Source organism: Microtus pennsylvanicus, chromosome 19 (assembly GCF_037038515.1).
Source record: "Microtus pennsylvanicus isolate mMicPen1 chromosome 19, mMicPen1.hap1, whole genome shotgun sequence".
Classification (NCBI taxonomy): Eukaryota; Metazoa; Chordata; class Mammalia; order Rodentia; family Cricetidae; genus Microtus; species Microtus pennsylvanicus.
The window spans coordinates 27,466,635-27,494,215 of record NC_134597.1 but is presented as its reverse complement, the minus strand read 5'-3'; the positions used below and the strand labels follow the sequence as shown (position 1 = coordinate 27,494,215).

Genomic DNA, 27,581 nt, shown 5'->3' with positions numbered 1-27,581 from the left:
CATGTTGATGTTGACCTGGATAAATGAGAGGCTGACAATATGCCCTTTATTATGTTGTAGTACAGACATTTTGGTTTCATTTCATTTGCTCTAATCACATCTAGGCTACTACAAAATAAGAGAAACCTGTTTCACTTGAGGATGATGCCCACTCTAGACAAATTATATAGGAAAGATGAAGGACTACAAACCAAGATATTTTAAGTCTCTGGTCAAGTCTAAGAGCAGCCAGTTCTCTGCACTGAGCTAATGTAACCCAGGAACGACACTCGACACAAAGCATCCTTTCCAAGCTCTCATCTGGACTCCAAGACATCTCCTTTCCCAAGCCACTCACCTCCCTCTGCAGCTGTTCGCTCACTCTCTGCTGCCTCTTTTTCAGCACCCAGCATCCAAACGCAAGGCAGTGACTAGGCCCAGTTCTCAGACAGCATCTTTTTTTTCTCTACTTGTTCTCCCAGCAAGACCTCACTTGTTACTTTGTCTTCTGACTTCAAACTCCATGTATAAGCTAATGGTTCCCAACCTCTTCTCTCTAGGCCAGACTCTCCTATACTCCAAGTTTCTTGCTCAAGCCTTTCCTCCTATCTCCATTCATATCTATAGGAGACATATCAAACTGAATGTATCAAACTCAAGCTCTTGGTATCCCCCTCATCTACCCAAACTCAACTAGCTTTATCCATAGTCTGCTTCAGGGCAGTAAACACTTGTTGCTTTGACTTGCTCAGAAGAAAACAGAGTCACTAGCTCACCCTGTCTAGACTAGATTGAGAGCAACCTAGCTGACCTCTCCTTTTTTCCCCAGTTCTGACTTGGTTTGGATCACCGCTGTTCATCTGGTGATTTTCTAATGGATCCTTCTGTTTATGTGCTAGTTTTCAACTTCTTCTCCCCAATGCTGATTTTCATAAGAGCAGACAGGATTCAGACTGTGGTAATCTCTGCCTTCAACTCATTAGCAGTTTTCTACTTCCCAGTAAAAGTGGATGACATTACAATGACCTTCAAGATCTGAGCTCCTTTGCACACATTTATGATCTTACCTCTCCCTGCTTGTTCTAGCCACACTCCCCTTCCTGCTGCTTTCCCAGTCAAGCATCCCCCCCCCCCTGCCCGGGGTCTGCATCCTTAGACTCCCTTTCTTATATGGTCTTTCCCTAGATACACTAAACACATGTTCCCTCTAGGGCTTTCATGAATAAGGAAATTATACCCTGGCACTCTCAATTTTCATTTCTAAGCTTGGTTTTTTATAACAGCATGTCTGAAAAACAGACACATTTTGCATTCTATCCGCTAGTTTGTATTTCGCCTCACAAAAATGCAGGTTCATCAGAATTACACACTCATCTTCTGAATTACTTTGCAGTTTGCCTATCTATTAGTTTATACTTTGCCCCACAACAATGCAAGTTCCTCCAGGGCATGACCCAGAGAGGACACACTTTCAAGAACTATCTGTTCCCTGACTACAGGGATAATAATGTAAAGAAATGTTGTATCCTCCATTTTAGAATTGGGTTCCTTGCCACTTCTGAACCTCGGCTTTCATTTCCTTCTCTTTGTGATGTTTAAATGAAGACATTTGTTTAAGGAAAGGCAAAAAATAGTGTGTGTGGGGGGGGAGGGGTCGGGGGAGGAAGTGGCCATAAAGCAAGAAGCAAAGCGGTGTGGGAAATGCAGAACAAAAGAAAGAATTGCCAGGCTTAGTAGCTATGCCTTCAAAGCCAGCACTCGGACACCAGTGAGTTACAGGCCAGCCAGTGCTATGTATTGAGACCCTATCTCCAAAAACCTAAATAAAAACAAAAACCAAAAAAAAAAAAATGCCCCAAACAAAAACTATAGATATCCAAACAAACAAAAACCAAAACCAACCAACCAAACAAACAAACAAACAAAAACATCCAACAAAACCCATACCAAACCCAAACAAATTATTATCTATTCCCAAAAGAAGGAAGACTTGAGAAAGAGAAGAGGAGAGAACCTGGGGGGAAAGCTCTGGGGCATTCTTATCGAACAAGGGCTTCACCTCATCTACAAAGACTGCAAGACAAATCCTATCAGAGACCTTGCTACACTCTTGCTGCACTTTCTATCTTCCTACTACATGGTCCATGGTGGCTTTGGTGGCTTATTTCTGTAAATGAACACTGTAGCTCAAATTCAGATGAGCTGTGGTGGATGTAAACACACACACACACACACACACACACACACACACACACACACTCTCACATGCATGCATGCACGCGCACACGCACACCACACACGCACGCGCGCGGGTACACACACACACACACATTTAGAGACCCAAAAATTTCCAGTTAATCTGCTATAATTTTCTTGGTAAGAAGTTCTTTTTGATTCCAAAAATCAACAGTGGGATAAAGAATCAAAACTACAGCAAAACAGAAGTGATCATCACCATGGAGGACAGAGCCCTCAGTAATCCTGGGCCATGTCCCATCAGAAGAATCAACAGAAGTAGAATCATTCCTATACATTAATTCTTTAGTACAGAAGGATGCTATATTTTTGACTGGCCAGGAAAGCAGCTGCAGAAAGAAAAAAAAAACCCACAAGTGCTATACACCTTCTTGTTAAGTCAGTTTTCTGACGCATGGTGACTGGTGATTAATTACTTGTTAGAAGATAACATTTCTATAGAGTCCCTGGAAACACAAATGCCGTTATCCATGCTTGATTAGACACTGCTGGAGGAATACCGAGGCACACTGCTGCAGTCTGTTAATTCTGGCGATTTTGGTATCTATTTTACACAACTTCAAATTTGGTAGAATTGATGGAGCCCATTTCAGAAAACCAACTCCTAACTCAAAAAGGAGGGGAAAAATAAGGCTCTAAAATACGTTCACATGAGAGCAAGCGCAAGTAAGAAAGGAAGAGAGCATGGACTGGCAGGGCTACATTACTACTTTTGGTACTGTCTTCTGTTTTATAAAATTGACACACTCTTGTTCCTTATGAGTGGATAGAAAGTAGACTATATTTGTTGACATTTTATAAACTCTTTGTCAGCCTTGAGCTGGCATCTACTCACGTTCTCACCATATCTAGTGATCATTCACTCTGTTCCAAACACTGAGGAAACTGTGTGAAACTGCCCATTTACTAAGGAGAGACAGTCTCTGAATCTCCTGGAGCATAGAATCCATGCTACATGCTCATACCAGCTTACATAATCCATTACAGAATAGGGATAACATTGGACACTCCCTCCCTGGTGGTGATGTCCACCTTTTACGTACTCCTTGGACATAACTCAGAAATCCAACTGTGAAAGGCATGACTGAGTTGCCATCAACTACATCCTGCAGAAGCCCCTCACTGGACACGGCCGCTGATGCCAATCTCAGTGCTGCCCCGGCAGTGCTCAGGATGCAGACGCTGTGTTTTCAGTACGTGTTTGGGCCCCATACTGTCTGCCAAGAACTGTGTTAATTTACTTATTTCAGCTAAATAAAAAAAATCATTTAAAAAAAGATGATTGAATTTAGGAATTATATTCCTCAGAGAATTAGTAATGGCTCTTTGTATCCCTCAGGCCTCCATGTTCTTAACTTCCCCTTGTCAATGTTATTATGGATAGACTAATTCAATAATGAGATCATTTCCCCTAAGAGCGGCCAAATAAATGCAGCATTCAGTCACACCTGGTTTCTCTAATTTGAACAAGGAAGGCTTTCCACCAAATCTATCCTAAAACATGGAATTTAATGAACACACACACACACACACACACTTTCCTGCAAATAGAGAAAAAAAATATAGGGGAAGAGAGGAGCAGAGAAGCAAATGGGTTATATGTGGGCTACTTTCAAAGCAAAGAGCCCCCAGTGCAAATGCCCGTCATCACTGTCAAAGTTACATGGTGCTGTATAATTCTCTTAAGTACTCAAAAACTGTTTCAATTTTTCCTGAACTTCTAAAGGAATCTCAAAGTCAAATGGAAAAACCAGAAATAACAAATAAGCAGAAACATTCCAGACTACTAAAAACAAACATTTTCCCAGCTAAAAAAAGCTTTAAAAAAATGAAGTTTATGGACTAATTCACCTAACTGTAAGTAACAGAGCATGGGGGGAAAGTGGGGGGTTTGCTAATGTACTGTTATCCATATTCTACAAAACAGCTTGACCTGTCAGTAAAGCACCAAAGGTCTGATTATTTAATGTACAATGTGGAGACCAACTGGAGTAAAATAAAATTAACCCTAATATTTGAAAAAGTGTCTTAAAAGAGAGCATTAAGAATTGAGACAAGTAAACCTTGAGAAGAAAAAGGGCAATGACTCCTCTCCCTGTTGGAAGAAAACTGGACGGGTCTCAACTGGGTCAAATTAGAAGCAGCGTCAGAACAGGCACATGCAAAGCTGACCCCAGTACTTGTTTGTCATTTGTCATTTGACAAACAAAACGCAAAACTGCTGACAGCCAAAGTGATTAGAAAACAAACTCCTGTTAATTTATACCATGGATTTTGTTCACTTATTGAAAGTAGTATTTTCTAGAAGCATTAGTATTTGAAAAATCATGTTTTCAAAGATTATTATTGATATGGTAGAATGCAAGGAATACAGTTTAAGTTACGTTAACATAGTCACAAATTTGTAAAAAGGGAAATTATATGCATGTGAAAAGTCACATATGTTTGTATTGTTTACATATACGCAAAGGCAGGAGAAGATAGGCCAGATATCACTATCTGTAGGCCAAAGGATGATCACCTTACATTTACTGTGAAATGTTTTATATTACTCTTTTACTCAGTAGAAAGTCACCAATGTAATAGTATGAAAAACTATTTGAGGCCAGCGAGGCAGCTCAGCAGGCAAAGTCTTGTCACCAAGACTGATGATGCAATCTCAATCCGAGAACCTCCATGGTGGAAGGACAGAACCACAGGTTCTCCTCTGGTCTATCTCCATAAACGCTCTATGGTATACACTCCTCTATCCTGCTCTTCCCTGCCTCTGTCATAAAATAAAGAAAAGTAAAAAAGATTTAAACTCTGGTCCTCCTGCTTGCACAAGTGCTTTAACTGCTGAACTATTTCTCCAGCCACATTTCTTGTTTGTTTTTTTTTTTTAAATAAGGTTTTTAGCAAAGAGCAGCTCATTATAGGCAATGAGCTTCAGAGTAAGAAACCTGGCCCAGTATTTCCCTGTACCTTGCAAAGTCCAAGTCTGCTTCCCGTGACATAGTGATGTTGGTCAAATTCTGCTGAAGAACAAAAATGTTCCTACACATTTTCTTGATGCCAGACTCACTGATGCGCCGGAAGTACTGGGCCCCATTAATGAGGATGCAGGAGATGAGGTGTCCCAGACCTGAGGGGTCAGCACAGTATAGCGAGAAGACAAGAAAGATATATTAGTGGCATCTTGCTTAAACTTGTATATACGATTATTCTTTTTCATCCTGCACAGATTTAAGTGACTCAAGAAAACATGTAGCCCAATTGCCATAGCAAATCTTACAATAATTTTATGATACTTCTACACAGAATGGAAAACCTACCGTAGTCAGCTAAATTTGGCATATTCCCAGCCCAGCACTGTAATGTTCACCTAAAAGTCTTACCATAAGGGCTTCAAGAAAAAGCCAGGGTGCTATAAGCTAAGGACATACAAAGGAACTGTACTGTATGTGCAGATATTTGGAGAGATCTGTTTGGTCTCCTCTACTCATGAAACAGAGGAAAATAAACATTTGGCTCTGAACATAATTGGGAGCCTACATATATAAAAGCAAATCAGTCCTAAGTTGAGCACTATAAACAAAATGCTAATAACTTGCTTTCTATCATTAGCCGTCTTCTAGTAACTCGTCAAAATGACGAACACGGGGGAGAAAGGAGGGGCGCCTACTGTATGTTCTCTGGGCCTTTTAGGTAACATGGCCATACACATACAAACCTACAAGAAAGGTGATATTGTAGACATCAAGGAAATGGATACTGTACAAAAAAGGGGCTCATAAGTGTTACCACAGCAAAACCAGAAGAGTTTTCTAGTGTCACCCAGCATGCCATGGGCATCACTGTGAACAAACAAGTTAAGGGTTAGATTCTTGCCAAGAGAATTAATGTGCAGACTGAGCACACCAAGGATGCGAAGAGCTGAAACAGCTTTCTGAAGTGGGTGAAGGAAAACAATCAGAAGAAAAGGAAAACCAAAGGCACCCAGCTTCAGTTGAAGCACCAACCTGCTCCACCCAGAGAAGCACACCTTGTGAGATCTAACAGAAAGGAGCATGAACAGCTGGAACCCATTGTATATGAAAGTATAAAAAGAAATAAAGGAAAAAAAAAGAAATTAAAGGACCTGGACGGTAAACAAACAAACAAACAACAAAAATGTCAATTTTAAAAAGAATCAATCAATAAAATAAGGGCTCCTGGCAAAAATGCTAATAGATTTCAGCATTGGCAATAGGGTGAATATGTAACACAGTAACAGATACAAACAGAGCATTTAGGAAAAATAGATTGTGAGTTGACTGCTAAATTCTCAACAGACATTTACAGATAGCTCTGGGGTCCTGTAAATGGTTTGTTCTTACATTTGAAGGACTGTTCTATTATCTTGCTTTGTTTGTTTGTGTGTATATATATATATATACACACACACACATATATATATAGAGAGAGAGACAGAGACAGAGACAGGGTCTTACATATTATGGGCTGACATCAAACCCTGACCCTCCTGCCTCCACCTCTCAAATGCTGGGATTACATGCATGTGTTAGCATGCTAGGTAGGTTTATATATGCTAAAGATTGATCTAAGGCTTTTTGTGTACACTAGGTCAAATATTCTACCAACTGAGCCAAATTTCCAGCCCTTAAGGACTGCCTTATAGTCTATGAAATTTGGCAGAGGGTATCTGAAGACATCAGTAAACCTAAAAGGACTCCTTTGGCCTTTCTGGTTGTGAATCTCGCCTTTAGTGGCTGAGCCATCCTTCTAGCCCCAGGACTCCTTTGGATAGGACATATAGACTGAGGAATGATGGATGGTTCAATACTACATAAAATAGTTATACGTAAATACCTTTCAAAAGTACCCTCCCGCTCCTAGACACAACGGCAAGCTCTGACCTTCAAAGATATACTGGAACTTGTGCTGCTGAAGGCTGGCGCTCATGGCCTCTTCCATGGCACTGATGTCTTTGTTGAGCTTGACCACCAGAGGGTCATAATCCATACTTTCCACATTGGCAACAATGGCATAGTTCCCCTCCTTGGCCAGAGGGATGAGATAGTGGAAACAATGAACTCTGAAAGAGAAAGGGGAGAGCAAATGAAATCGAAAATTTCCCCGTGAAGACAAGGGTCTGCTTAGGAAGGAGCACCAAACTATCTGAAGCAGCTGTGGCCTTGTGCATTGCACCTAGACTCCCAGCAGGGTTTTTTTTTTTTTTAAAACCAAAATGCTATCTTAGCTATACAGTTGAGAGATTTTTTTTTTAATTAAAAAAATTTCTGCCTCCTCCCCGCCCCCCATTTCGAGAGATTTGAAGCAAGCAGGCATCTATGAGGTTTTTTCATTTAATACTTGATAAGCAGTAGATGACTTCTGGAATTCTTTCAATGACAAGACTGTGTGGCTGGGCGGTGGTGGCACACGCCTTTAATCCCAGCACTCGGGAGGCAGAAGCAGGTGGATCTCTGTGAGTTCGAGGCCAGCCTGGTCTACAAGAGCTAGTTCTAGGACAGGAACCAAAAACTATGGAGAAACCCTGTCTCGAAAATCAAAAAAAAAAAAAAAAAAGACTGTGTACAGTAGCAGAGCCAGGGGGTATCCTTCAACAGATGTTGTTATGATGACAATGAGAGGTTGAATTTCCATCCTCAATGCTATGCTTTTGTGGAGACCACTGATTTTTGTTTCCTATTTTTGACACTTATAAACTGTGTAACTTTAAGGAATATACCGGAGTCTTTCTATGCCTCAGTTTCCCCTGAACTAGGCACAATAATAACTTCTGCCTCAAAGGGCCATGCAAAGCATATAACAAAGAGTCTGATGTGAAGAAAGCACACAGTAAAAATTGTTATGTCACTAGTTTTGTGTTAATCATTGCTAATTTATCATGTGACTAAGTCATGGGTGGTACATACCTTTAATCCCAGCACTCAGGTGGATCTCTGAGTTCAAGGTCAGCCTGGTCTACAAATTGAGTTCTGGGACAGCAAGGACTAAACAGAGAAACCTGTCTTGAAAATCCAAAACCAAACCAAACCAAACCAAAACAAAAAAATCAATAAACAAATCAAAAAGAAATCTGCTAGAGACTATGCTAAAACCTGGAACTGTTCTTGTTACCATGCCTTCCTGTTCATGACAGACTATATCCCTTCAAATGGTGAGCTGAAAAAATCCATTTTTCCTTAAAGTGCTTCCAGCTTTATGTAAACATAAATTTTTATTCTCCTGAGTAATTACTTAGAAGTAGGCTTCACTGAGTCAGAGGCTAAAGGCACCTCCAGCGTTAGAAGCAACAAACTCCCGTATTAATGAGCTGTGCCCCCTACTAGCAACACACGACTGTTCTAGTCATTTGTATCTTAATAAGCACTCAGTGTGCCAGTTAAAAGGAATGTTTTTGTTGTTTGTTTTTTTGTTTGGTCATGCAGATGAATTATAGTATCTCGTAGTGATTTTAATTTTCATATTTTTAAAGAGCAACAATGTTGGATTTCATGTAGTTCTTTCTACCCATCTATGGTGTGATAGCACTTCCAACAGCGGGTCGAGTGCTTCTGTATCAATTAGCAAGCAAGACAATGCAGTGACACCAGGTTGTGCAAGCTGATAACAGAAAACAACCGAAAAAAAGCCACTGTGAGTCTTCTACTGCTCTCTACTTTATTATCTCGAGACAAGGTCTCTCAGCGAACTGGAGACTGTTTTGGCTCTACTGACCAGTCAGCAAGATCCAAGGATCAACCTATCTTTACCCTCTGCCCCCAGTGCTAGGGTTATAGGTACTCATAGCTACATCTGACTTTTTACCTTACATGGGTTCTGGGGATTAAAATCAAGTTCTCATGTTTATACAAGTGCTCATATCAGCGAGCAATCTTCCCAGGCTCAAGAAATATCCCTAGGATTTTTAAGGAAATCTAAATATAATACAACTGCAGCTCATCTTTTACTGATATGTGCTTATTCTCACAGCTGCTAACTAATAAGCAATGCCACCATTAAAAAGCCCAATCTGACATTCCTGAGTTAATTGGCAAAGAGAACACTTTTGATGAAGATTCAACTAATGGCTCTGGTCACAGGCCCTCTCCAATGTGATCTTTCTGATGTAATCAAAGATGACCCACTTGGGAGTAGGACTCTTGACTAGGGAAATTAATCACTACCTTGCAGAAATTAAAATGAAGTAGCATTAGCTGAAATACAACCACCTACACTAAAGAAACTTTAAGTTACGGTAGCATAGTCACACACAGTAGGAAGATCATGCTAAAAGGCATGAAGTTGGACACGGGCAATGGCTCTGACCAATAGTGAGAAGTTCCTTTTTGTTCCATACAGATCACAGAGAGAGACGTGACAAGAGCTTAGAGACATGGGCGGTAAAATGTCATCCTAGGCTTCAGAGGTCATTAAAGGAATGTGGATTTTATGCAAGGAGGTTTAGGGAACCTTAAGAGAACTTTACAGATTAATTAAAAATTTAAAAAAATTTAAGTATGTGTATGATTGTCCTTGTGTGGGTATATGCACATGAATGCAGGTGTCCAAAGCTGATGTGTTACCTGATATGGGTGCTGGGAACTGAACCCGGGTCCTTTGTACCTACTAATAATCAATAAGCCCTTTCTCCAGCCCCAAGAGAACTTGAAGTAGTAAACTGATAAAATCAAATACTAGCTTTGGCACACAGAAAGCGTAGACTGATGGTGGAACACGGAGAGCAATCAAGAAGAGACGGGCTTCTGAAGACTCGGATACAGCGGACGGAGGTCAGTGCTCGTGAGGGTCTACGGCTGCAGCCCGAGAGGAGGGACAACCACTGTCACGACACTACTTTATTTTCCCCAAATGGTCAGAAAGAACTGTCAGTGGTGGGGATCAGATCCACTAAGGTTTTATTTTCCTCTGGGTTCTGGTGTGGCACTGCTGACCTTCGTCTGACTTTGGCATTCCAGTTTCTGCAAACACTGCTGATTGCACAGCAGGATGGGTGGTTTTCACACAGCGCACACTCAGGATCCCAACAGTGACAGGCAGTCGCTGTTGAACCCACTTAGAGCCCTCCTGATGCTAAGGGAAATCAGCTGATAAAGGTGACATTTTTGGCATTGTGGACTCAAATGGCAACTTAATTTTCTTTTTCTAAAGTTCAAAGATGAAAAAAAAAAACCTCAACAACTTTTAATGGTCTCACCATGTCTTTCATTTCTTGGTGGGGGGGCGGGGTGGGTGTCATCTGCCTTCTGCCTCAAACTATGGAAAGACAGTGCAGGGTGGTTAAATATGACCTACAAGGACGTGGGTAAATGTCAAATGCTATCTGGATGGGTTCTTCAGCACAGAACCTGCCGGATTTGAGAACCTTTTTAACAGTGTTAAAGAAAAATATGGGCTATGGTTATAAAGATATTCTGGGAGTAAGACAGTCTGGCATGTGAAGTTCTTCTGGAGCTTTGCTGGGCCAACCCATTCATATATTTTACATGGCTTTCATTTTTCTTTGGTTCCCGTTGCAGAGTTTCCGCGGTTATAAAATGCCAGAGAGAGTATCACTTTTCATCATGCCAGCTCCTGGACAGGGCCTCAGCTGTGATTCTCTTTCACGATATGCTATGGATAAAGTAAGTATTAGTGAATTATCAGAATGAGGATGAGGTTGGCCACAGTCTCTCTGTAGTGCTTTGGTGAGGAATGTCCCTCACAGGCTTGTGGATTTGAATATTTGATCACCAGTTGGTGGTGCTATTTGGGGAGTTTATGGAATCTTTAGGGGGTGGAGCCTGGCTGGAGAAAGTTTATTACTGGGGGAGGGCCTCGAGGGTTTATAGCCTCCATGTACCGCTTTTCTCTTTCTGTTTTCTATGTGTAGATGAAATATGAACTCTCTGTTGTCTGCTCCTGCTGCCATGCATGACTGGAACTGTAAGCTAAAATGAACTCTTCCTTAAGTTGCTTTTGGCCATGACCTTTTATCGCACCAACAGAGAAGTGACTAATACACCCCTGTACTTGCAGACATATGTGGTTGACTTGCAAGTGGACTATCATGTGAAAATGCTATTTATAAACCAACTCATTGACTTTCAAGAACACATTTTGTTTAGGAGAGCTGAGCTTATTTTTTTAAATCTGGGTTTGGTTTAAAGTCAGCTCATTCTTAAGAAGAAATCATGCAGGCATCATGACTGGCTCAATTTCTGGGACCATTTATAACAACGAACAAGACATACCAGAAGAATGAGTGGTTTCTTCCACAACCTTGCACTATGGGTCCCATAGCATCTGACGGCTTGTTCTGGTATAACACCCATACCCTACCAACGTGATGACTGGCATGGCATCCGTTTTGTTCCTCTTCTAACCTCACCACTGTTCCCCCACCTCTACTGGCAATGTTACAGGCCAGAACAGAGTCCCAGCATTCACCATCTCAGTGATAAACAGAGAAGTCTATTGTGAACCACACATTAAGAACAAAGACAAAATGGAGACACATTCATAGAAAACAAACTGAATGTGGGAACCAGGGTTATAGGAAGAAATAAAAAAATGAACTTAGTGGTCTCAAAGTAAAGGAAAAATAATTCTATATCTAGAGCACTAAAACTCAGGCTGAAATTACCCTTTCCTGTTTTAAAATTAATATTAAAGGAAGTATGGAAATGAATATTACAACTGTGTGATTTCTTATAAAGTTGACAAAACATGTCTGGCATTGTAAGAATAGTATTGCTAAGAAGTACAAACAATAAAAAAAAAAAGACAGGACAGGGGTTAAGGATTTTAAAGATTTTACTGAAACGTGCTGAAAACATCCCGCCTGGAATTAACCGCACACAAGTCGGTGATTCCGAATGTAGAACATGTCCTGAGACTGCACAATCAATAGCATAAATTCTAGGAGTTGTGAGAGTAATTAATTTGCTGTTCTCTTGTTTTGCTTTGCAACCCGGGGTAACAGCAGCCTCAGAATACTACTGCGTGTTTTTTCTTCTTTCCTTCTGTGTCTATTGCATTTATCTATTCATAGAAAATGTCTGCTTTATTTCATTATCAGCTTGAAAATAAATAGAAAACAAATCTAAAAATTATCGTAAAACAAATCAGAAAACACACAGTGAGATGCTTTATTTCTGGACAAGTTAATGCAAGAAATAAACTCAGGAATAATGCTGAGCACGCCAGCTTCCAAACCTGCAGGCTCCTTCTTTTGTTCTACTCCCAGGGTGCTAACAAGCAGCAGAGAAGTAGCTCATTGGGGGAAACAGAAGAATGCCAAAAGCAAGGGACATAAAAAGGAAGTGCCATTAACATGCCTCGAAGCCATCCAACTTTTAACTGGAATCTAAACACATTCCAAAGTCTTAACTATGAACCAAACTCATGTTATAGTTTTAAAACATGGATGTCATAGAAAATTCAAATGAAAACATTTATCCAACTTGAATATTGTTAAAAACACACAGAAGAAAATGCACTACACGCCATGCCAGGCTTCCTGATCCTGGGCTTTCAGAAGTATTTATGCAGGGGTCTAGTTGGCGTTGCTACCTAGGTATCAGAAAAGCTCCTCACAGTGAACACCTGAGTACTTGCTTTCGAAACCTCTAACCCACACCCCGAACTTTCTGTTCCTTCAGACTGTCCTGTTTCTGTCAAATGACTTTAGGCACATCCAGGGCGGTGCGGCCACAGACAAAGGTACAGTACAGGATGCTCTCAAACTCATAATGCTCCTGTCTTGCCCTCTTCAGTATTTGCCTACTGGTATTCATAGACTTTGCAGCCACAAATTCTAAGACTCTCAACTGGTGGGTTTCTGTGAGTCTTTTTCTCAGTGCCACCAAATCCTGAACCCAACCTAATCTGTCAGTAAGTTCTAGGATTTCTACTCCAGCATATGGTTCAAGTCCTACATCGTTCATATTTCCACCTTGTCACTTTGACGCTCCTAATTGGTCTCAACTGGTCACCCTGTTTCCTGTGCAGACACATGTCTATACAGTAGCCAGAGCAGTCCTTTAAAAATATCAGCTACCATCTGTCCTCTATACAAAGCCTCGCCGAAGCTCCCTAAAGCACTTCGAACATGAATGGACAAGACCCCTTGGACCTGAAGACCCCCAGTGTATCAGGCTTACAACTGCCACGATCAGGCCCTAGCCCATCTTTACCTTACTTACTCTACCCACCCTTCACACCTGCCTCATTCATCTGGTACAAATGTAATAGGTTCTTCTCCGTGCCTCCAACTTGCCTGGACTAACTGCATCTCAGGACCTTTCTGAGTGCTGCTCCCTGCCTGAATTTCCTTCCTCTAGGATTTTGTTTGGATGGCTTTGGTCGCTCTGCCACAGTCCTCTACCTAAGCAACTCCCTTCCTGGTTAACCCATATACTGCATTTTCCATTGCATGTTTGCCACATGTAGCTACTGAGCCCACAAAGTGTCCTCACCATGATGTACTCTAAGGATAAGCTATGATTATGTCAAGGCTTACCACAGAGAATGAAAAGTAGCTCAGTGTTTCCGTGTTGACACAGTAATACACCCCCCCACAGCATTAAATATAATTCATGCTGGGTGGGGGTGGTGTACACCTTTAATCCCAGCACTCGGAAGACAGAGGCAGGTGGATTTCTGTGAGTTTGAGGCCAGCCTGGTCTACAAGAGCTAGCTCCAGGACAGGCTCCAAAGCTGCAGAGAAACCCTGTCTCAAAAAACCAAAAAAAAAAAAAAAAAGAAAAAGAGAGAGAGATAAGCTCCTCCCATTCCCTACTCTTCTTCTGAAGACTCAAGCAGGTCTCTGCCTCTCTCTCCCTCCCTCTCCCTTTTAAAATATATATATATTATATATATAATTCATTTTATCTGCTTCTCTCTATATTTTCAAATGCAACTACTGTTTGAGTATGTCTTATCTAAAATATTTGGGATCAAAAGTTTTTAAATTTCAGAATACGTGCTTACACTTATTTGGCCGAGCCTCTGAAATGCTCTTAAATCTGAAGAACAGTTCCAGATTTGAGTTTCTGGATTAAGGACACTCAATCTCTAGAGAAACTTTCTATGACCTACATGGCTTGCGTTTGCAGTTATGTTATCTAAATAATAATGTCAGGATATTATTAGTTAAAATATTTATTTATTAATTTGTTTCTGTGAGCACACCCATGAGCTAACGAGTGTGGAGCTCAGAGGATAGCTTTTCAGAGTCAGGTCTCTCACCATGCGAACTAAGGACAGCGCTCAGGTCTTCAGTGGCAGGTGGCTTACCCTCTGAACCACCTTGCTGGCCTCGTATCATATTATTTTATCATTTCAGCTATGATTGTCTGAAAGTATCTTTTTTGTCTTATCTGTGACTGGAAGGTATGGGAACCTGGGATATTTTGCTTGTTGCTATATCGCAATGTTTAGAGACCCGTTTAGCTGCTTCACAACGACAGGACAGCCGAAGATGCTCTGCCTCTTCCTCTCGTCTCTCACTTTATTACACACATCTACATGGCCAGTGTCTTCCTGCTGCAGGCGAAGGAACACGGCATCCCTGAAACCCTTCTCTTGGACCATACTTTTCCTCATTCTCCTCAGCTGGGTTTTAAGTTTGTTGACGGGAGGCTTCCTTTCTGATGTGCAAAAATAGCAACAATAAAGTCCACACATTTTGACTTTAGTATGTGACAGATACGGCACAAATGACTCAAGATTTCTCCATAACATCTATGGTAGAAACTGCTATTTTCACTATAAGAGGAAACTGAAGCTTTGCAAAAACAGCCAGCTAGCTGACCTTCAGATCACCTACATGGTTGGTGTGCACATGCAAATCCACATAGGCCACACCACCCTTGAGTCTCCACACTCACGGTCCAGCATATGCTCACATCCTGCAAGGACACTGGATACTGCTAAACATCATGCTCATCATAGGACACAGAATCAACAGCAAAAACTGAAGACTGTGGTGGTCTGCCATGCATCCAGAGACAGCACCTGACATGTCATGGGGGGCTCTGACACCACAATGTCCTGTGCTTCTTTGGGTCATACCTCACTTCCAGATGTAAGACGAGCAGGCAGCGGTCAGCCATATCCTGGAAGGACTTGGCCAGTTCACTCAGTGTCTGCATGATCTGCTCAGATACTGGTGGAAGGTCCATGTTCACATGGCTTTCTTGAGCAGGAGACAGCACTAGAAGAGGAGAGGAAAAAGGGATCATTTTATTAAACACCAGAATGTATATTATTTATTAATCTTGCTGTTTTTATTACTTTGACAGCATTACAAGTCTAGGATACATTAGACTCTGGTTTTACTTTAAAATTTATTTTATTTATTATTCCTGCTGTGTGTAAGTATGGATGCATGTGTCTGTGTTGTCACAGTGTGTGTCGTGGTCAGAGGCAAACTCCGGAGAGTTCATTCTCTTCTTTCATCATAGGTTTTAGGGATCAAACTGAGGTTGTCAGGTCTGCACAGCAAGCACCTCTATCTACTGCGGCAGCACGCCTGTCCTGCTGTGTTCTTCCTTAAACAGTCACCTGCCTCAGTCAGTTTACTGACACAGAAGCAGCTCTAGAGTTGTGTGGCCTGTGGCTACGTCTCCTGTACATTGTTCAAGTTGCTGTTCAGCTTCTAGCTGCACACTCATGGCAGTGCCTGTGAAGAGAGTATCGGTACCTCTGAGCCAGCTGATTCTGCATCAAAATCCTGGGTCTGTCTTCATTAACTTCCAAGAATTTCTGCTTAGCTCTGCAGTCATTCGCAAACATGACAGAACTAAGTATGGAAGACACTTCTTTCGGCTTCTACGAAATCTTTCCTTTTCCAGGCTAAATTTCCCCTATTCTAAAGAATGAATTACTCTTCAAATGAATGGACTAACTTGTTTCATAATTCTCAAAGTCTTCTGACCAAGTATTCTCTCTGTTCAAGATCACTCCTGAAATGAAGGTTGCAGAATCAATATTACAGACTAATATGTCTACAAGGCGTGGAGGCTGTGACACTTGTGCCATCTGGGTGATGAGACAGAGGGAGGTGGTGATGGGCTGTATGTCTTTTTAATTCACATGTAACTTATGAGCAATGACAGGCCCTAGAAGGGCTTTTTAGGATACTGGTATAGCTAATTTCTCTAACTTTCCAAAGGACGTCATATCTTAACTACAGAGATACTTGGGCATCCATATTCATTGCTGCTATATTTGCAAAATCCAGGGAATAGAATCAAACTGATGTCTATCATATTGATAATGATAATGTGCTTAATTACACAATGGGACATTCAGCCATAAAGAAAATGAAATTTTGAAATTCCCAGGTAAATGGATGGAGTTGGAAATAATCCCTCTGAGTGAGGAAACCTAGATCAAGAAAGACAACTGCCACGTTTCCACTCAGATGCAGGTGTTAGCTTTGAATCTTAGGTATACATATTTAACCTGGAGAACCCATAGAAGCTAAGGAACTAACAAAAAGTCAAGGGGATTTCAAGGAGAGGGGGATAGAATGTGAGTGATATGAAGGTGGGAGGAAGAATAACAGAGCAGGAGGACTAAGGTAGGAGATGAGGGTGGAAAAGGGAGTAAGGGGAAGAATAACACTGAAGTCCGTTGAAAACACCATATAGAAATCTACTAATATAGAAACGCGCGCGCGCACACACACACACACACACACACACACACACACACACACACGCACACACCCCACATGAAGTTTAAATGAAAAAGCCAGTGCCAGGTATTGGTTACCTCTTTTTGATTTGTTAGTCAATAACATCTCATACATGTTCCCAAACATTACAGGCTACTGTTACTGCTATTGGTTACTTGATAAGACCATACTGCTGAAGACACTGTATACCTGAGTTATAGGACATGGAAAAATCAAGCTGATAATGACCTGGTAGTTTCATCCCTACTGGCTAGAGTTCATAGTGCTAGAAGGTTCTATGCATGCTATGAAATGAGAAAAGTCATCAATGGTCTCACCCAGTGAACCTTATAGCTGGGCTGGCAAGATATATGGAACAATGCAATAGTGGCAGGATTATCATGGGCATAACCAAGTACTTTCTGCTTGGACTTAGCTCATCCCACAAGACGGACCTCATTCCTAGTACCATCAACTGGACCAAAAATCTTTGACTGATTAAGTCAAAGGCAGAAGAAGATAACCTACTACTATTATTGTGCTAAATCAATATAGTACTATGCACCCCTAAGTTTTTATCTTTATATCCATAGACCGATTTCCTGCTTAACCCTTATTATACAAGCTTCCTTTTGCAGTAGTGGCAATTAATACAAAGACCCACAACTGGCCAACATGCAGAGTCTACGGAGTGCTCAGGTCTAAATCTCAGTATTGCTTCTCTGTCTGAAAATCCTTCCCTCTGCCAGAGAACTTGAGTCTTCTGGAAAAAGGATCCCTGGACTTGAGGCCTGCCTCAGTGCTGAGACACCACTAACTCCAGAAACAGGGAACCAATGATTGCCCAAGCAGTGTCTAAATGGGATATCTAGATCATATCCTTTTCTATAAAGGTTTGATGCTCACTGAGGAAGAAGGCACGGAAGGACTGTAGGACTCTGAGAGAGTAGACGTCTGCAGAGAAACAGTGTTTGCTGGACATGTAGCACAGCTGCACACATAAACTCACCGTGGCTAGAACTGTGTATTCACAAGGCTCATACAGGCTCAAGTCAGACAATTCTAGAACGGATGGGGCAGGTGCTCATGAAATTCCACCTCTCTCTGAAGAGCTGTTGGCATCTGATGGGTGTTGGGGAGGGAAAGCCAGCTTTCTGTGGGTAGTGTGAGGGTTTTGAGCAGCTACTCATCCTCCTGTACATGGTCCTACACCGAGCATGTCAGGTAGTACTAAGTGGACGAAGGGTATTCAAAAACTTAAAAAGAAAGGAGAGTGTACATGAAGTTGGGAGGGAAAAGTTGAGGACAAGGGAAAAGTTGGACAGTAGATTTGATCCAAAGTTAGATGTATATATTAATATTAAATAAAATATTAAAACACTTAAATAGATTCCTTAGGAAAATACTGAGCTGCGGTAGCGGGAGTGTTGTTTACTTGAGCTTCTCCAGTTTCTTGGAGATCATCAACAGAATTTGGGCCACATTAGCCAAGACTTTTTAGCTCTCTGGATTCTCAACTGCTGTACATTGTCTTCTCGCTACCATATAGCAAGAGCCAATCTCTTTAAATATTTCTGCCTTAGTCTTTTGTGTAAAATAGGGACAACTTTATCACATACTGATAAATGGATTGACATAGGAAAAATACAATATTAGCACATGAAGTTTTCTCAGTATTCATATAAGTCAGAAACATAAACAGTTGTTATTCTTCCTTAGTCTTTTATTTGTTCAAGTGAAATCTTAATAATTACATCCAGAAACAATCCCATCCATGTCAAAGTTCAGTTTCTAGTCGTCTGTACAGTTTTGCTTCTTTGGCAGAGAAGCCTTTTCCCTTTTGGAGGATGTGGATCTTTGCAGAAGAGATCTGTGGGCTTGGAGCACACCATAGGACCCAGAGACATCAATAACTCATTTTATAGGATAGTAGTCACCACCTGCCCAAGTCAAGTCTATTATGATTATGTCTTTTCCTGTACTATCAAGCCCAGGTGAGGGCCAGACATGTGACCCAGGCATGTAACTTTTAAGGCTAAAGTTTCCTTTGGATCTGCACCCTAAGAAATTAAAACAGCATCACATGAGCATAAACAAGTGAATGTTATTCACAGGAACTGGCCTGTCAGGAGGAGAATATAGTCACGGAGATTTAAAATTCCAATAATCCCTGAACTGTCCTAGCTGTTCACAAACTCCATCTGCCAGAGACTGGCTGTAAAATACTGCATGTCCCCTCAAATGTTACTGCTATTCATGGTGTTTTGTGGCAATGCAGCATCACTGCCGTCACAGCGTTTCATGTGGCAGGCCAGATGAAAGCAACTTCAAGTGACATTATTAGAATATTTCAAAGCACTTTAGGGCTTTTAAGGCTCTGAATTCATTTTGTATGTGATACAAACTTGGTCTACAGAGTTATCTATATACATCAATGAGAAGAGGCAGAGATCACTCTGACATTGTACTCATGATCTCAAGCTCCCAAACACTATAACTGACCAAATACTATAAAAAATATTTTGGGTAAAATCCATTAAAAAGCTAGAAATTTCCCTTTTTTAATCATACAAACAACTAACTTCACCATGTGAAAACTGGCCACTCCCCAAAGTATCAGAAACAAAAATAAATACAACAAAACTAAAACCCAAAATAAAATGCACAAACGGCAGGTTCAGCTGCCAAGTAAAGCTTGCAATGGGCATGGCAGGAGCAGTGTGGAATAACGGAAACTGCGTTGTGTCTGTATGGTACAGCAAAGCTGTGGCGTGATAGTAAAGTAACATGGCAACTTATGTCTACAGCTTCCCTGAAATGCTGGCTTGTCAATTCCTGAGAGCTCCCTCAAGTTTACGAAGCTTTCTAAAATAAGAAGAAATATACCGAGCAAAGAAATGCTGAGCATGGCAAAGGCAGCAGAGAACAATTAACTGGCTCTTAAATGTCAAGTGACAGTGTTGATAGATTTTGTTTATAGTTAAGAAATGAGATTAATGGACAACCCCTCCCCCCACATCCACAAAACACTACACCACACCCCCACATCTACACACATCATCCTTAGCCACCCACTCACCACACCACACACACCCTTCTAGAGACTAAGTGATTATCTATCTGTCTTGGAGGCTGCTCTTCATTCTGCCACAGCCCCATGGGTACTGAACTTTTAAAATGTTAGCAGTTGATCACCTCTTTAAGACATGCACCCTGAGCAGCTGTTTCTAGCCTGGGGGAAGGTTGATATCTGATCATCCATAATGTGACCACTATATACAAGCATGTCTCTTTTAAGATTTCTAGTTCACCCTCATGCTGATGTTACTGGGGCTTCCTCTATTAAGTCCACACTGGTCTAATGGGAGGAAGATGAACCTTGTGCTTTTTGCTGAGACAATAGACAGGGCAATTTCATGTCCCACCTTCACTCTAGCATATGAAATGTACACTATTGGAAGCCCTGGAATTACAGAAAGAAGTGGCCCTGTGTCACAGTCTGGGAAGCCCTCCAGCAGAATTCTGTGCCGCCCCTCAGAGACTCCTGCTTTTCTGATAAAAAGAGAGGGCTATGCTGGTGCCACTCCTTTCTCTCCGGCTCTGCCTCTTCCTGATTTGGGAACTACTGGCCAGCAGTGGCACTGACTCTAAACTTCTTGCCCTATCAGGAAAACACACACCCTCTCAAAGCCCTGGAATGAAAGAATAGCAGCTGGCTGGTGAGTCTGGTCTGTGTCCAGCTTCTGAAATGGTAGGTCCTAACACCACAACCCGTTCACAAGCGTTCCTCTTTCAGTTCTCTCCTCTGCTTGCTTGTTTGCAATACACCAGCCACGCAGCTACAACTCAGAAATCCCTCCACTTTCTCCTTTGAAGGCCCTCAGCACGGATGGCAGAGCTGAGGCCTCAAGACACCCTTCCACCAGAAAGCACGATTCCCTCAGTCTTCTTTTGTTCTATTGCCTTAAGGCTCCCTTTGGCCCTGGGCCAGTCTTACACCCCACTGTCATGAAAACAAAAGAAAAATCAAAGAGCAGAACATTGCCAATAGGAAGTTCTTGATTCTAATCTCAAAAAAGCTTTCCAAAGTTGATGGTAAGGCTCTGTTGAGAATGGTGCACAGAAGCCACAGCCCAGTGTTTATGGTGCTGGAGGGAGCTCTGCTTGCTACTGGAGGAGGAAGGTAGTCAGTATTACAATCCAGCAACTACAACAGTCAGCCGGCTGCAAGATACACTGGTACAACCACAATACAAACATCACAGTAGTAATCAACCACTATGTGACTGGATCTAAGGTTCACTTCATGAGATGGAATTCATATCAGGATATCCAACAGTGCTAAAGTGTCTAAGAACCTGAGGTAGGTCATGGGTGTAGAAGAAAACCTAATGCTATTCTGCAAAATAAAACAAAAATAACATCACTTCTAATGACATATTACTACACTCACAGACCAGTGCCTCACTCAGCCCCCAATAGCAAAGCTTCTCCTTGCTGTAGATGGGCACCACCACCGGTCAATGTTCAGAAGAGTGAGTGACTCTGGAGCGCTCAGAGAGAGAATACAAAGTTGTGTGGTAGGGAGGTGGGGACAATCTGGGAGGAGTTGGAGAAGGAGGAAAACATCATCAAAATGGATTGTCTAAAATTTTTTAAATTAAAAAGTACCGCCCATTACTTCTCAGCCATTGTATGAGCCAGCTAGCTACCCCTTCTCAGTGACTTCCCCACTCACGGCCCTTCCAGTCCTCCCCACTTCTCTCAGGAGATCTCAGATTCTTGCGGGCTGGCTGAGAGAACTTCCAGCAGCTGCTTGATCTACAGGCCTGCCTACTATTAACTCCTCAGTGGGCCACAATCTGATTTCTCCTTTCACTACCTTAGTAAAAGTTATTCTGATATCACTCTATGAAATTCAAATTTCCAAATTCGTGGGATGCTTTTCGATGCTAATGCCACCTGAGCTTTCTGCTACATAGAGCACCACCGGCCATTTACTTCTTGAAATTACATCTGCTCCGGCTGATGTCACACCATGTTCTCGGGAACACTCTTCGGTCTCTCTGGCATTCCCGAGGCTGCGTCCTTTTCGTTTAGCCTACTATAACTGCCAGGCTTTCCTGGGCCTGAGAGTGGAGCTCATCCATTTTCGACACTCCTATTATTTATGAATTCATAAATTCAGGGCTCTAAAAACTTCATTTAACCCTTTATAAAAACCTCTCTACTTGTGCACATTCCACAGGCATCTCAAAACTAAACACGTTATGGTTCCTTGGAGAATTTATTTAAATTGCCTTCCTACCAGTGAAATATAAACTGTATTATCTTTGACTTTTTTTTCCACTAAAGGCCAGTTTTTACTTATTCTAATTAGCAAATATTTTCCCAATATTTGTTTTCTCTTTTCTACATCAACTGCCTCTTCCTTGGTTCAGACTTCTCTTTTTCATGGATCTTCTGAGGTCTGTTTCATGTTTGACCTTTTAAATGCAACAAAACATGAAGCAGGTAGGAGCTAATTACCCAAAATATAAGTATAGTGATGCTAATTTCACTGCATTTTCTAGTGCTTGTGTGATCAAGCCCTGGCTCCTTAGACAGCTTTTCATGACTGCTGTCTTTTCAGTGCTGGGGATCAAGCCTAGAGCTTTTCACACCAGGCACACATTGCAGCATTATGCTGTACCCCAACTCTCTATAATTTGTCTGGCAAAATACTCCAGTCTGTCTGTCTTTCTTTCTTTCTTTCTTTCTTTCTTTCTTTCTTTCTTTCTTTCTTTCTTTCTTTCTTTCTTTCTTTCTTTTTTTATTTTCGAGACAGGGTTTCTCTGTAGCTTTTGGTTCCTGTCCTGGAACTAGCTCTTGTAAACCAGGCTGGCCTCGAACTCACAGAGATTCTCCTGCCTCTGCCTCCCGAGTGCTGACTCCAGTTTTTCTTAAATGCGCACAATTTTCTTTTCTTCAACTCATCCCTTCCCCCAAAACTTACCTTTTGCCTGCCATACTTTAAAGCAAATCTCTTAATTCTATCATGAGGTTCTATTAATCAATAGCTGTGATTTTTTTTTTTTGGTTTTTCGAGACAGGGTTTTGCTGTAGCTTTGGTGCCTGCCCCAGAACTAGCTCTTGTAGACCAGGCTGGCCTCGAACTCACAGAGATCTACCTGCCTCTGCCTCCCGAGTACTGAGATTAAAGGCTTGCGCCACCACCGCCTGGCTGCTGTGATGGTTTTATCTTTTCAAAATTTCTCATTCATCTGAGTGGGGGGGGACAGTGACTTGTCTGCATTTTCTCCATCTAACTCTAGTCGAGCCGTGATCATGTCCCATTCACAGATCATTTATTTATGCTTGTCTCTTAACCACACCACTAATTACTCATGTACTTTCCATAATCAAAGTAAGAAGAATAACTGAAGCCATTATATAATTTAACATTATGCTTTTAGTTAAACTGACGGAGTGATTTTAATTGACCAGCATAAAACAATAAAGAATGCACACAATAACTGGCTGTAAAGACCAGAAAAAGGAAGAACAACTGACCATTTACTACTCTGTCTTCCTCTTTAGTTTTCTGGGTACACTATAGGGAAAGAGTGGGGATGAAGAAGTCACTTGTTATAGATGTTTTTATGGGGGGACTGTTTAGGAATCTTACAGAAATAAAGTTTTATTCAATTCTAGCTAATTCCTACAGCTCATGAACTTTCCCTATAGGCTGCACTGCCTCTTGAAGCCTCCTTATTTTTAGAACTAGTTAGTCCACCTTGCTACAACAGAGATTTGGGCCCCTTTTTTTCTGTCGACATAAAATCCTTGGCTTGTCAAATACCCAGTTTCTCTCAAGGAAAGCCAACCCAGTAACTGTCATGGAGAAGCAATCAGTCGAGGGCATTAGGATGTCTCAAGTGGCTCCGCAGCCCAATATTAACCAGACTGAAATCTGTTTAGGTCTTAAAATTAGTCAAAATTGGACTCATTCACACCCGGAGGAGCATCTGCTTTCCAGGATGCAGCTGCCACACTTTCAGTGGTGACTTACTGTGGCTTCCTTAATTGATTCGTGGGAGGACATCCTCGTACATCTGTAATATCTAAAATTGTTACAATATTAGCTTAGGCTTCTATCAGCTGTCAGGAAAGGGATAAACTGAAAAAAGAGAGACAGTTATCATGGCAGGAAAAGAAAGGTTAACCCTGTAAACGCAAATCTTTTAGAGGATAGAAAAAGACACTGGAGAATGATCCCAGGAGACTTCTCATTGGGAACAGCTTAGGAAATCAAATTTTGGTAGAGTAATTATTTCTGAATCCTGTTCTTATGTGTACAGAGATGACAGCCACCACGTAATGATGTCTGCTCTCACCTGAGATCAAATTACTTAATTTCCAGTCTTCAGTTTTCCTATTTAGAAAATTGTGGCAATTACATCTTCCTTGCTCTGAAAGTAATACGTTATTAGGTCTTGTAAATAACTCTGAGATCCTTTGACGGTGTTATCAGGCTGAACACTTTGGAATGATGACAGGGTGTGAAACTCAGTCAGTGGGGACAGTGAGAGCAGCCCCTCCATCCTCTTCTTCCCAGTCCTCAGATGCCTATGTAACATGCCGCTAGTGAGCCTAGCACTGCTGGTGGACTTTCAAATGTCAGCTACTTCCAGTTCCAGGCTACACTTCAATGCAGCTAGCGCTATTTGTTGTCTTTATAAACTTTGCACCACTACCCATAGTTTTTATCCATGCCCTTGGAATACTTGCAAACACATTCAAGCTTAACTTCCTCCACTCCAATGCTCTGGGCTCTGTAGACATTTTATAACTGTTAAGTGATTTAGTTATTTACAAAGCTTCTTGGCATCTGAAAAATGCAAGTGATCTTCACTGGATCAAGTATCTCTTATCCAATTAACTTCACCTTAAGGTACATTTTACTCTATTCTAAATGGAAATTTCTTGGCAACATTTTTCATGAACGTGTGTACATGTATGTGCATGTGTGGAGATCAGAGGACAACCCTGGTGTCATCTTCAGGAATGCTGTCTACTTATGGGGATCTCTCTTTGGCTTGGAACTCACTCATTAGGATAGACTGTTTGGCCAGTGGGCCCTAGGGCTCTTCCTGGCCCCTCCCCGGCAGAACTATATAGGTTCTGGGAAATGAATTCTGTCTTTCATGCTTGTGAGATAAGCACTTTACTGACTGAGCCCTCTTAGTAACTTCAGGATTACTCTTTTATGATAAACATTTATTTCCACAACTAGGTTATTCATTTATCTTTAATTAACTAATGGTTTACTCTGTCTGACTGTTTGTCTGTCTGTCTGTCTGTCTTTAAGATAAGGTCTTGGTCAGCGGCCCTAGGTGGCCAGAGTTCACATGTAGACCAAGCTGAATTTTGCTATAATCTTCTTGGTTTATCGAGTGCTTGGATTACAGGTATGTTCTTGGCTCATTTAGTTCATTTATTGTTCTTTCCTCCCCTTCCAAATTATGTATTTTCTAGATTTTTGGGTTTTTTTGGGGGGGCAGGACCTTAGGTAGTCTTAACTTTGAATTTGGTAGAGCTGAAGATGGCCTTGAACTGATCTTCCTGCTGTTGTCTTCTGAGAACAAGGATAACAGATGTGTACCACCACACTAAGCTCAGGCAACCTAGTGATTATAAATAAAGACAAAGCTAAGGTATATGCATGGGAAGTTCTCTCATCTTACTTCCTATTTCAAAGGCTCATTTCTTGCAAATATAAGTAGCAATTCAGTTTAAACTAGCAAAGTCAATTGACTCTGAAACCAAAGTGTGGACTGGCATGTTCTTTAACCAATATCATTCTGACTTCAAAGAATGGCAACATATCCCCATTGTTCAGATTAGCCCCCACACACGGAAAAGCTTGTAATCAGTTCTAGAAATACAGCTTTCCTATGAGACTGCCAGTCAATATGCAGGCCAACTCCTAGCAGTTCATTACATTCCAGACTGGGTTTGGAATGCTTGTTTCCCAGCGGGTGGTGCTATAAGGGGGAGGAGGGAGAGTGTGGAACCTTCAGCCATAGGACCTGGCTGGTAGAAGCTGGTCACAAGAGGTGGGTGGGTCTTTAAATTCACAGCCTTGGCCCCTGGTTCCAGTTCTGATTTTTCTTCTTGGTCTGCTGTAAGGCATCTCTGTCAAACACTTCTCACCTGAGCTCCATGTTTACCCTGTCCTGATGGACCGAGAACCCTCTGAAGCTGTGAGTCACAACAGACCTTTTCCCCACAGCTGTTTCTCTCAGGTGTTTGGTCATAGCAACACAATGATCACTGTAGATGGGGGCTCTCTTTGGTCCATTCTCATGGAAGAACTGGGAAAACTGAAGGGATTCTTAAAAATAAAAATTGTTGTGGATATTCCTTTACATTATGTGAAGATGTATCATTGTGGATGTTTAATAAAAAGCTAAATGGCCAATAGTTAGGCAGGAAGTAAAGGTGAGACTTCTGGACAGAGAGAGCGCTGGGAAGAGGAAAGGCAGGGTCTCCAGCTAGACAGGGAGAAAGCAAGACATACAGGAACAGAGGTAAAAGCCATGAGCCATGTGGCAGGGCATAGATGAATAGAAATGGGTTAATTTAAGTTATAAGAGCTAGTGGGACAAGCCTAAGCTATAGGCCAAGCTTTCATAATTAATAATAAGTCTCTGTGTCATGATTTGGAGGCTGGTGGTACAAAAAAGCCTGATATAAAAATTACAGTGGAGAAAAGTAGAAGTTCATTACCAGGAAAGAAAAAAGTAGTAAGGATGTGGGAGCCTGGGGGAAGGTACAACATTCTTCTCTGCTTTCCTTTAATGCAGTCACTTAGTTGATGACATATTTATGCTACAGACAGGTACTCCCTGACTCTGAAGGGAACACTTTATGTGGGTATACGAGGCAGAGTTTTTCCTTTCCTACAGTACTATTTGCTGTTTAAATGACTGAACTTTACATCTCTTACTACTATTGATCATAGACCAGGGATATGGTAACTTCTAAGTGTTTCATGGAATGTTTTTTTTTTGAGAAGCCATATATTATTTTATATATAAAGTCTGTCTGGAGACGAACATATGTCTGTTCTATTCACTGTAGAAGCTTAATATTTCAGATGTCTGTAACATTTATTTGAGATATTATTGTAGCATGAGTTTTAATAGGTCTTAATAATAAAAGCCCAGAGTCAGATATTGGGGAAAATGCTGAGAGATCAGAGAGATGAAAGTAGAAAACCAAAGCCATCTTACCTCTCTGTTTGTACAGGCCTCTAGACCTCTATGTTTAGCTAGTGGCTAGCTCTGTTCTCTGATTTTTAGGCAAGTTTTATTTGTACAAACAAGATATTACCACATTAAGGTCTGTCAGATACGATAGTCCTGTAAGCCGAAGATGGATGCCCCAATGTGGCAGAGGAACCTTGGGCGACTGTCTATGCAGTCAGCTATTTCTGTCATTTCTCACAGTTTTTGGAAGTTGCTTGCTTGCATTTCCTGCTTACTCAGGTAATATTATTTCCTTTTTGGGTCTGATGGAGTTGAAGACTTTATAGTTATAGTTTTCCTTGTTATGAGATTCAGAAAAGAAATTCACTAAAGCAATATAAAGTGTATAAGGTTGAGAGACATAGCTAGACATTGTTGAA

At 41.3% G+C, this 27,581-nt stretch overlaps 1 protein-coding gene across 1 annotated transcript in view; it reads right to left on the bottom strand.

The window, feature by feature from the left end:
- Positions 1 to 27,581, bottom strand: part of Exoc4 (exocyst complex component 4) — a 716,316-nt gene that overhangs the window by 48,422 nt on the left and 640,313 nt on the right. Inside the window, exons 15-17 of the mRNA XM_075953989.1 lie at positions 15,301 to 15,442; positions 7,134 to 7,312; positions 5,200 to 5,359 (exon numbers count right to left, since the gene is read on the bottom strand). Of these exons, the coding sequence (XP_075810104.1) occupies positions 5,200 to 5,359; positions 7,134 to 7,312; positions 15,301 to 15,442 (481 nt within the window). The remainder of the gene's footprint in view (positions 1 to 5,199; positions 5,360 to 7,133; positions 7,313 to 15,300; positions 15,443 to 27,581) is intronic.